This window comes from Lolium rigidum, chromosome 4 (assembly GCF_022539505.1).
Source record: "Lolium rigidum isolate FL_2022 chromosome 4, APGP_CSIRO_Lrig_0.1, whole genome shotgun sequence".
Classification (NCBI taxonomy): Eukaryota; Viridiplantae; Streptophyta; class Magnoliopsida; order Poales; family Poaceae; genus Lolium; species Lolium rigidum.
The window spans coordinates 208,084,930-208,096,982 of NC_061511.1; the positions used below are offsets into that span (position 1 = coordinate 208,084,930).

The 12,053-nt window shown below is 44.0% G+C and overlaps 1 protein-coding gene across 1 annotated transcript; it reads left to right on the top strand.

Moving 5' to 3' along the window:
* Nucleotides 1-7,627: 7,627 nt before the first annotated feature.
* On the top strand, nucleotides 7,628-11,340 carry LOC124649297. The gene is made up of 3 exons (XM_047188946.1): nucleotides 7,628-7,733; nucleotides 9,564-10,224; nucleotides 10,976-11,340. The coding sequence occupies exons 2-3, from the start codon at nucleotides 9,686-9,688 to the stop codon at nucleotides 11,043-11,045; spliced, it is 609 nt and encodes a 202-aa protein (XP_047044902.1). The 5' UTR covers nucleotides 7,628-7,733; nucleotides 9,564-9,685; the 3' UTR covers nucleotides 11,046-11,340.
* Nucleotides 11,341-12,053: the final 713 nt, after the last annotated feature.

Sequence of the window (12,053 nt, forward strand, 5' to 3'; positions counted from 1 at the left end):
TTGAGATGAGCTTGAAGTATAGCCAGAACAAGCAGGATAAACCATTTCTGTAGCAAAAGACAACCACTTTTTCACTGAAACATTCTTCTTGGCAGACAAAGCAGATTTTTGTGGCGTAGAACGCAAAGCAGCCATAGCCTTATCTGTTCTATTCTTATTAGGGCTAACTAAGACCCATTCCTTATCACATTCAACCTGCCACTTGATGAACTCTTTGTACCAAGGTGGACCCCCATTACTCCAAAGGTGAAAAAAGCACTTAAAAGACGAGCAAGAGAAGGACCTTAATGCATGAATCATGAATCCCACTGCCTTAGAAGCAACAGAGAAACAAAATACTCTGTCATTTAAGCACTGCACAGCCAGATCCTCAGCAGTACCAACAATACAAGACTCTAAGGCAGTACCTGCCATGTCCTCAGTCAACTTAAAATTTGCTCTGCCAAAAGATACCACAAGTAGGAAATGATTTGACTTTCCCAGAGGATGAACTGTAGAAGCCAACCTTTTCTTGACCTCAGATTTGAATTTATGTCCATAAGAAAAATCCAGTTTCTTGGATAGATCAGCACACCCTGCCAAAGAGGATAAAAATGTCTCCTTGCTACTGCACTCAGCAACCTCAGGTAAAGGATTAACTAGAGGGGCCTCAGCAGATCGCTCTTTCAGAACTGACCAAGGCTTACCCATTCTGATCTCATGATTAGGAAAAGAAAACTTTGCACCCAGGCTAAAAGTATCAGCAGTGCGGAGGCTACGCCGATCCACCATTGCCCCCTTGGCATCCTTTAGCAGAAGCCATTGGTGCTTGGCATCAAGAAAAAGAGAACCATCGTATGATTTCATGCGGCCACACCACAGATCCCTATGAGTTGAATACGTAACATGCCAACCTTGGTCCTTAGGGTTTAGATCTGGTCCAGACATCTGCATGAGTTCATTAACAGTAGCAGCTCGGCCAACGTGAGGAGAGTGCACACATTGGATCACTTTAACACTATAACTAGAGAAATCCAGAGCAGATCCCACGTCAACTACATCACCCTTACGTAAAAATTTGCCAACAATGGGAGTACCCTTCGTGGTCATAAGACCAAGCCAATCGGTGGAGATCCAAAGATGCAACTCCCCCATCATGCGATCTGATGATCCAGATGCCAGATCTTGTGTCTTCACATAGGAGACACTCCATTTCCATGCAGGGGCCGTCATGGAGATGATCAAGAGAGGAGAGACGAAGAGGAAAGGAATTACCTAGAGAGAGGGAGGATGCCAGAGAGGGGACACCCCTGGACGCCGGCAGGATGTGGTCACTGACGGCAAGAATCACCGGCGGCTAGGGTTAGTCGCCAGAGCTCTCCTAGGGTTTTGGTCGCCATTATTATCTTTGCCTCTTTATGATTGCAATGTGTTTTGTATCACAATTTATCTATGTGCTACTCTAGTGATGTTATTAAAGTAGTTTTATTCCTCCTGCACGGTGTAATGGTGACAGTGTGTGCATCCGTGTTAGTACTTGGCGTAGGCTATGATTATGATCTCTTGTAGATTATGAAGTTAACTATTGCTATGATAGTATTGATGTGATCTATTCCTCCTACATAGTGTGAAGGTGACAGTGTGCATGCTATGTTAGTACTTGGTTTAGTCGTGTTGATCTTTCATGCACTCTAAGGTTATTTAAATATGAACATTGAATATTGTGGAGCTTGTTAACTCTCGGCATTGAGGGTTCGTGTAATCCTACGCAATGGTGTTCATCATCCAACAAAAGAGTGTAGAGTATGCATTTATTTATTATGTTATGTGATCAATGTTGAGAGTGTCCACTAGTGAAAGTACGATCCCTAGGCCTTGTTCCTAAATACTACTATCACTGCTTGTTTACTGTTTTACTGCGTTACTACTGCTGCGTTACTACTGCTTGTTTACTGTCCTGGGCAAAGCACTTTTCTGGTGCCGTTGCTACTACTTATTTATACCACTCGTATTTCACTATCTCTTCGCCGAACTAGTGCACCTATTAGGTGTGTTGGGGACACAAGAGACTTCTTGCTTTGTGGTTGCGGGGTTGCATGAGAGGGATATCTTTGACCTCTTCCTCCACGAGTTCGATAAACCTTGGGTGATCCACTTAAGGGAAACTTGCTGCTGTTCTACAAACCTCTGCTCTTGGAGGCCCAACACTGTCTACAAGAATAGAAGCACCCGTAGACATCATGCTGCTAGGTAAATGGCTGGCCAAGTTTCACACTGAGGATGGGGTGTGTCAAACCTTACTGAGAAGAAAATATGTTGGCTCAAGGGCGATATCTCGGGTTTATTAGGGTTTCACAATTTTAGGCTAGCCTTATGGCATTGAAGAAACACTTCTTCCCATATGGTTCTTTTCCTATTAAGGATGGAGCTGAGATAAGGTTCTGGGAGGATAAATGGTTAGAAAATACCATTATCTAGGAAAAATATCCAGCTCTGGACAATATTGTGCGTCACAAAGGTGATATATTGGCTAAGGTGATGGAATCATCCCCACCGAATGTGACGTTCAGAAGGAACCTTGTCGACCCCGCCTTGCAACTTGGAATGTTTTGCTACAACGTTTGTCTTGCATCTTGTAATGTTTTGCTACAACGTTTGTCTTTCGTCCATTTGACGCAAGGGGCTGAGGAGTTCCGATGGATCCTAAATGAGAATAGAAATATCTCTGTGAACTCCAGGTACAGAGCATTGATCCATCATATTGAGCCGGTAGTTAACAATAAGCCGATTTGGAAGTTGAAAATATTGCTGAAGACGAAAGTTTTCGCGTGCTATCTTCATCGTGGTGTTATTCTCACTAAGTACAACCTTACAAAACGGAACTAGCAGAGAAGTAAGAAGTGTGTCTCTTGTTATCAGGATGAGACAATTAAACACTTATTTTTCCAATGTATCTTTAAAAGATCTATATGGTCATCTAAATAGGTTCTACCTTATACCCACAACATAACATTGCCAATATTTTCGGCTATTGCCTTAATGGGGTAGATCATAGGTTCACAATACTTATTAGGGTGGGAGTGCTTGCAGTTATATGATTATTTTGGCTATGTAGAAATGAAAATGTTTTAATGATAAAAACTCATCTCTTATGCACATTATGTACTGGTGCACCACTTTGCTATGTTCATGGTCGTCTCTTCAGCTTTTGGAGAACCGTGAACTATTTACGAATGCATGTACACAATTGGGGGGCTCCACAAGGGACTTTATTATCCGACATGGGTGTCAATGGGTGGCAGCATAATCTGAGGATTGGAGCTCCATCATCTTAGGAGTCAATAGAGTCTCATTTTGATTTCGTGTATCGGGCCTTTTTTTTGTATTGTTATGTTTTTTTGTTGAGCAATTTGTAATGTTATGTTGAATGTTGAATAGATGTGTGCACTGGCGGAGCTATGTTGGGGCCAACCCTGGCCATGTCCCGCCCAGGATTTTCAGAGAACAAGCCTATACTATGCATTGGTGGCCCAATATAAATAGCACTAGTATACCATCACAGGTAAACATGCAAACAGCCGGCAGCCTCCGCGGTCCCTATTCGCCGCTCAATGCGGGAGCGAAATCGCTCCCGCTCAAGCGACAGACGGTGTGGGCCGGCCCATTAGCGCCTAGCAGGTATGGTTTCTTCCTTTGTTTCTGGTTTCTCAGGTTTTTAGGTTTTTTGGTGGTTTCTTTTTGGTTTTTGCTCTATTGGTTTCCTGATTTCGAAATTTTTTCAGATTTTTTTGCTCTGATTAAAAAAAATATATTATAAATTTGTTCAAATTCGAAATTTGTTTAAATATGATTTTTGTTAAAATATGAATTTTGTTTGATTTAAAATTCTTTGTTTTTCAAACTAAACAATTGTTAAATTTGAACGTTTTAAAAATTTGAATTTTTTTTAATTTGAACAATTTTTATGTTTGAACAATTTTCAAATATTGAACAATTTTCAAATCTGAACAGTTTTCAAAATCTGAACAGTTTTGAAATTCAAAGATTTATTTAAAACTTGAATATTTTTCGAAATAAAAACCATCAGGAAAATAACAACAACAGATACCATGTACGTACATACTAACGAACTAGCGTTGGTTTCCATCCAGGATGAGATAGCTCGTACGAGATTAATGGGCCCGGCCCATATGGTATACCCTTAAGCGATACTGTCCAAACAGACCGCTTCAAGCGATGTATAGGAGTATAGGACCTCCCGGCAGCCTCTCAGCGAGCAGCTGCGATCTGGGCTTTCAACTGCACCGAGAACTCCTGGGTGGTATGAAAAAAGGCCAATAAAAATGAAAATAGACACAGCACGCTGTTCTGACCATTTTTTTTGTCAATGCCAAACACAAACCTTCGTGGATAGTCGTGTTAAAAAACACATGCCGATTGGAAGCTTTGTTGATCAGTTGAAAAGACCCTCCGTCTTCCTAGGCTAGCACTATATTTATTTTCTTTCTCCAAATTCATAGTTGTTAATTTGATAACATGTTTTTTTCACTTATTTTCTCTAATTTTTAGTTCGTCAATTAAAAAAATCTATGCTCTTTTAGTTGGCCCGCCCAGCCTTTTCTTTCAAGCTCCGCCACTGGATGTGTGCATTCTTAGTTATCCAAAGGCCAAGTGTAAGGTTTAAACGTTTTTAATAATAAAATGTTCTTTATCGAAAAAATCCAAACGATCACTCGAGATCTATAACAAAAAAACGCATTGTTTTTAAGGGGACTGTATAAGTAATGCTACACCTATAGAAATCTTTTACATAAAAGGCTTACACTCACAAAGCAGCGGTGGAAATCAAAAATCTGGCCCGGTTATTCGGGAGGGGATTAAACTCGAACCAACCAAAGCAGCCCACATTTGTTTGTAATCTTTCCGTAACGGAATTCGTCCCTACGTGCCAGATTTTTTTTCCGCCGCTACTCTGCGCCGGTTAAAGAGAACAGTGCAGTTGTCAAGATGGATTTTCTGGGGAGGGATGGCATCGTGGTTTCTTGCTACTTTTTTTATTGGCCGGAAACAAGTAGAATTTGCAAGAAAGAAGGAACCTTTTGTCTTGGGCAAAGCTGAAGTATGCAGCCAGCTGAGGCTAGCTGTTTCTCGACTTCAGAATGCAGTCGGCTCTGACAGAAGAAGTTGCACAAGAGGAGAATGAAGATGGCTCCCGAGGCTGGGGCCTAGGGCAAAGCAAAAGCAGCAGTGGCATGCCAAAAGTGTGTATCCGAGGTCTTGTTTGATGGAGAACAAAAGGTGAGAAACATGAACTTGTTTTATTATTTATATAAGTCGGCTACTTGAATGCTTTTATGTTTGCCACATAATAATTGTAAACCAATAGGGTTTGGGTGAAACGCACACAACCCTAATGCGGGTGGGCGTAGGCCTTTTATATTGCATACATCATAGTTACAATAGATTTACATATACATACATATAAACCTCAAATACATATACTATCAATAATAATATGAAGGAAAAAATCCTAATTCTAAAGGCTTTTTTTTTTCATTTCGCCCATCTATCTATCTTCCCCTCTGATCGTCTGTCGACTCTCAAGTGTTTACATGGCCACTATGTTTTTTTTTTACTTTGGAGGAGCAAGATCCCACTGGTGTCACATTTCGTGGTGTGTGCTCATTTGCTTAATCGACGAACCTCCGTTGCAGTCGTCTTTAAAGATCTTGTCGACTAACTCTTGGCTCTACGGCTGGCTACGTTGTTGTCAATCACTCCAACATATTCTTGGTCGATATTTTTTCGTCCCGTAACCTTCTTGGGGAATCTTTGACGAGGTTTATGTTGTCTCTCACATCCTCCTTTGTAACCTCTCAACTCTACTTCGGGCACTGTCATTACGATGTTGCTCGACTACAATCATTTCACTTTGCCGTGACATGCATGCATTCACATGTGTTTTTAAATATCTGTCTTTTCCATGTTGCCTCATTTATCCGCTTTGCTTCCGTCCTTTGACCCCTCTACTATTGACATCCTACTATGCATTGCTTGAACCAACACCCATGCAGCTTCGCCTAGTCCAACAAATCTCCACCACCACGGCTCAACTAGTCCCACTGGAGAACAGTGGGAAGAATGTTGAACAACAAGGAAAACGTTAGAGATGGGAAATCGGTCCAGTTCCATAAGAGAAGAATCGTCAGCGGTCATGTCTGTTATATTGTGATCTTAATTCACATAAAAGTTTATTTTCGAAGAGTGGAGCGAGGCCTCTCACCCGGAGGCTTGGGCTGAGTGGTGATTTTCCATCGTCCAAGGTTATTGTCACTCTATATATACCTTTTCGTAAGCCGTCGCGTGGGATAAGTCACTACACCTGTTTTGGCCATCGGTTATGTTCTTATAAATTTTTGGGATGGGGCCCACGCGTCAGAGACTGGAGCCTGGAGGAGACACCCCCACGGGCTGCTCCTCAAAGCCGGCGATCGCGGGCCCTATCCAACGACCCAGCAGGCCCAGTCAAAGTCCAACCCCCGCCGCCTCGAGATCCGTACCCCGACCAGCTCACTCTCACTCTACCCACCACCCACCGGGCCCACACGTCATCCCCAGTCCACGCTCGTTCGCAAAGCCACATCCTTTCTCTGGAGTATTTTTATTTCCCGCTTTCACTTTCTTCCCCACCCCACTTTATTCTTACCACTGCCGCCCTCCCTTCCGCCATTGTCCATCTCGCCGCCCACCTCGCCCGCCGCCTCCTCCTCGACCTCCCCTGTGATCCCTCGCCGCGGCAGTCGACCAGGGCTCGCTCGCTCGGCGACCCGTGCATCGGGGCGCGCGGCATTTGGCACCCGCCGCCACTCCTAGGTAACGGCGATCCTGATCCCGCGCGCTGCTCCTCTACCCACGAATTTCTGTACGCCCGCCTCTCTGATTCCGGCAGCGGTGTTCCGTACGGGATCCATGTCCCGGTCCGGCCGTCCGGGCGGCGGGTGCGAGCAATGCGGCGGCCGGGTTCCTCGGGCTGCCTCGCCTCGCTAGTTTACAGTTTGACCCTCCCAACTCCCAAGGGAATAGAGAGGGATCCTTGCTGGGCAGATCTGCGCCTGCGCGGGCGGCTGTTTTTCACACTGTATTTTTCCACGCACAGCTAGGAATCATCCTGGCTACTGTGGTTCGTTGCAGTGCCCTGAAGATAGCTTCGGGTTCAGATTCCTTCAGCCATTCTGGACTTGTGGCCAGAGCCAGCGGACATACTGCTCTGCTGGGATCGTGTGTCTCTAGTGCCCAGACATAAGATTATGTGCAGTCCTTGGTATTCTGTTGAGTTCATCATGCTTTTGTCAATACACGATTAGTACCTCAGCGAAAGGATTCCTTGATTGCGTGCTTGGTGAAATTGCTCACTTACTTGCTTCTTGGTGCCTTGATCACCTTACGAGAAATTTATGATGGTTCCCTGCTCAACCAATATACATATACACCTAGTACAACAGTAGCGCTGAAGGAACCAATTTATATGTTGTTGTATCTATCAGTGCTTCACCTCATGTTACCGTTTTCTTACATGGCTCTCCAATTGAATGTATGACCTGATTAGTTGCAACATCTTATCCATCTTGCAGCCGAAGAGACTCTTGTGGCCGTGGTTCTGTATCTAGTGAGGTGAGGAGCTGGGCTGGTGAAAGTCCAGTGGACCGGCACGTGTGTGCAGTGACTCTTTTTGAGATCAGAAGATTCGAAACAAGGTACATACTCAAAATGTTCTATGCACCTTGTTGTAGTAACTAGCTCATAAATCCAATGTTGGCTCTCACTCTATTGCACCAGTTTTAACTCTTCAGAGAAGCATGTTTCCCTTGCTATCCAATCTTGCACCTTCGTCTGTATCTGTTTACAAAAAAGACTAATTGCGCACTTCAAATGTTTGCTGGAAACAAGTAAAACTCTGGAAATATATCTTCTTCGTTAAAAGAGGAAATATATCAAGCAAAACCTGCTGACAACTGGCCTGCAAACCCAACTCCAACCCAGTGTGGCATGACTCTGAATCTCTCAGCCTCTAGTGTACGGCCACCTGCCCTACAGCTACCGCTGCACCGTGCCTTACAGACCGCTATTGCTGACGCCTCAATCCTGCCCCATGCCCCCTCTCCTACAAACAACCCTGCCTCCCACGTGCATTGCCGCCATCGCTGCTCCCCTTTTCTCTCATCGTGATATCGTGCTCCTACTGTTTCCACCCCGTATGCAATCTTTGGCCATTGGGTTTTGGGTTATGAGCATGTTTTCATCCAATGGTTTGTTCCATCCTGCTGTCTTCCACAAAATCTCGGTGCACACCAGCTAGATCCACCGTGGTCTGATAGCTGGATCTGTGTCTGTGTGCATGACTGTTTTTCACTATCTTTTGCACTGGTAGGACCTTTGGTTAGGTACGTCCGTGAAATATTGAGCTCAACTTCTGTATAGGATGCCGTTGAGGTTCAGATGCATACATTCTAGACTTGCAGTGCGTCTGATCAAGATAATAGACATGTAGCACACTAGCACTGAGATTATGTCCATTTTGAGGTGGAGTTTCTTTCTTCCGGTACCTTTGTTTTCTCTTCCACCAACTGACCACCAACCTACCAACTCTGGTCCAACCCAACGTGCCTCTAAATCTCTCTATTGTATCGCAGCAATACCGTGCCATACTCTCCCCCAAACAATGTGACCTCCAGCTACTGCTGACGCCTCAATCTCACCCCATGTTCCCACTCTCCCCCAAACAACCCAGTTTCATGCCCATCGCCGCCCCTTTTTCTCATCATGACAGCATGCTCCACTCTAGCCCTGTTACCGCAATCTTTGTCGATTGGCTTGAGGTATGAGCTTGTTTTCGTCCTGTGATATATTAAACCCCACTGCCCTGTACAATTTCTGGGCGCACACCCCTGGCCTGATTGCTATATTTGTGTTTATGTGCATCCTGTTTTTCAATCTCCTTTTGATGCTCCAGTAGGATATTGGGTAGATATGCCCCTGAAATATTGAGCAGAACTTCTGAATGCGTTCCTAGGATGCTATTGGGTTTCAGATGCAGGCATTCTAGAGTTGCGGTGCGAGCCGATCAAGATAATACATTTATAGTGCTGGGATTATGTTCGTTTTGAAGCATTTGTTTCTTGCTTGGATCCATGATGTTTTCGTGACTAACAGGTTCAGGTAGACAGTCAACTGTAAGTCCAGTTAGGGCTGGTGGGGAACTTAGTAACAACTCCCGTTCTCTTTTTGCCTGGATGAAAGTTTGCTGCTAAGCAACATTATTTAGTCAGGGAGAAATCTAAACCAAAGAATAGGTACCTTAATTGCGCACTTGAATAAATTGTTCACGCCTCCCATAATCTGACTAGAATAGTTTTCTGCTCAGTTTACCTAGAAATCCAACAATACCACACAATGGACGTAATGTATAGCTGTGTAGTAATACTGATGAGTCGTTAATCTTACGTGTGTCTTAGATTACAAAATGGACATGCCCCACCGAATGAATTAATGGCCTGATGAGTTCCAACATCTTAACCTTCTTGCAGAAGTTACAATAGCAGTTGAAGATACTCCGCCCTGCGCTTATTACTATACACTTTTGGCGGTCTGGTTCTTGTTTGAGCTGTCTGTAAGATTTCATTGCATGGTGGCTGGATGAGCAGCTGAAATGCTACTGGCTGTGGAGGGAGGAGGTTTTTTCTCGTCATCTGCATCAGGATACAGCCATGGCCTTGCGCTTTTGCTACTCGGACGGAAAAGTGAAGAACAGCCTGTGAAGGCATCGCCCTGGAACCACTATCGACTAGTTGACCGAGATGCTGGGCATGGTGGGCAGCTAGCTTCAGCGAAGGACGATGCTCCTGGTAAATGTGCTTCCTTTACCTGCTTTGGCTGCACACCTGCTAGGCTTGAGGGCGCATCTCCTCCGAAATTGAGCTCAAGTAACACGCCTCAGAAATTATCAAGTTCCACAAATGGGAACCGAATAGCGAATGGTTCCATCAACGGAATTGGGAAAAAAGGTTGTCTTAAGAGTAACTCGAAAAGGGACTCTTCTGACCGTAGTTCTATTGTAAGTGATGGTGAGGAACCACGGGAGTCTCTGGAAGAGGTGCAAACTTTGAGAACTGGAATGGAGCGAAGAAAAGTCCACTGGACTGACACATGCGGGAAGGAACTTTTTGAGATCAGAGAATTTGAAACAAGGTACTGTTTCTAATCTGTACAAACTATGTTTGTGATAGTACCTCTCTACTAGCAATTGCTCTTATATACCATGTCTAGCTGTCACTGGTCACTAAAAGATGCCAACTAACTTATCAAAGATGCTCCGGGACAATCTTGATGATGGATAAACCTTGCTGTGTCCTCTAGTATTAGCTGTTTTCAGTTTCCTCAGTAGAATCAGTTTCGTCAGTCTTTGAGTGAGCCGTTTTTTCAGTTCGCAATTTTTTGCTTAGAGTTTAGCTCACAGTTTAACAAACTTGACCAAGTCACACACAGGCACGAACACCCTGGATCCTGGTCCACATTTCCCTTTCTATAACCCAAATAAAAGGAGAGTATCAGAAAAGCTGCGGAAGTTTGAGCAGTGGAAAACGCGTGTCTCTGTTTAGTTGTTCAGTTCATCCCCAGTTCACTTGATTAGGACCAACACAGGAGCGTTCCAGCTTGAGTATTAACACCATGTTTAGCTTGTGAGCCTATCTTTGGTTGAATGGTCTGCTGTTTCTTAGTACTAAAATGAGTCACCCATTCCTTATTTGTCTGAGTGTTCCAGATTCATGGGGATTCAGTGTGAATGTTCTGACATTTTTGTTCTGTTTATCTCTCGTTTATGCACATGTTGAATTTACTCCCAAGTTCTGGCATTGATAGTTTCAAATATTGACTGTACTGCGTGCACAGTTATCTTTTGGAGATACCTTATCTGACTGCTGAATCTATATTTCCACAGCGATGAAGGTCTGTCAGACGATGAAGGGGAGAATGATGGTTTCCGGAAATGTGAGTGCGTGATCCAGTAGCTCAGTCTCTCCGTGACGACAACGATGCTTCATGGCGTCCTGAAGCTCTCTGGTTGTTCTCATAGACGCGGTGCTGGGTTCCTACTTTAGGCTTACAATTTTGTCTGGGCTGACCTCTCCATTCCCCACCTCTGTTAGTTTCTTTTGTTTTTCTTCCTCTTTGTTGGGTTTGGCCTGCCGATGTACCATATGTAACTTCCCCATTCTTTTTTCCCCAGAGTGGACTGCTGATGTTGATTTCGTGTTTCGGTTTTGGTTCGCCGTTGAATGTTGATATATATACTGTGGATGAAAGGTGTAGCCAATCAATTGACCTGTTAATCACTTGCATGTATTGACTCCAAGGAGGAAAGTGTTAAATGTACCTTTGTGTGCGAGTGATTTCAATACAACTACACAAGTGTTGATTCCCTGGTAGGAGCCGTCGTTGATTCCCTAATTCCAGAGCTCTAACTGTTATTCTACTGAGTTTACAAAGTTCTCACGTTTCTCTGAAGCAATAGGCTTCTCATACCTGCAATGACTAACACAATGAGGCCTTTTCTTCTGTTCCTCAGCTGGCTTGTCGCAATCGAACAGCACAACTGTCGGACAGTATCATGTTGCATGGGCCTTTTTTCTTCCTCTCTTTGCACTGGGCATGGGATTTATGTGCTAGCTTCTGATCTCTAACTTTGAGATATTTCTTGTCGAGCATCTTGAAGGCTTGAACGGCACCTGGCATCAGGCGCTCTCCTATTCAGAGCAAGTACAATAAGTCCTAGTCGGTACCATTATAAGGATTAAAATAAGTATATTATCTAGCAGTTGGAGGAGAGAGAGGAGGAGAGAGAAGGAGAGTGGGTTTTTATGCAAGAGCCAGCTCTAGCACGTGCTCCTAGGCACTTTGTGAGAGTGAATGGTGGGTCATACATTGACAAAGTACTACATTTTTATAGCTCACTATTGTATATGTTGGTTCTAAGTTGACTATAGATGATATGACACTTGGTTTATAGTCAGCAGTTG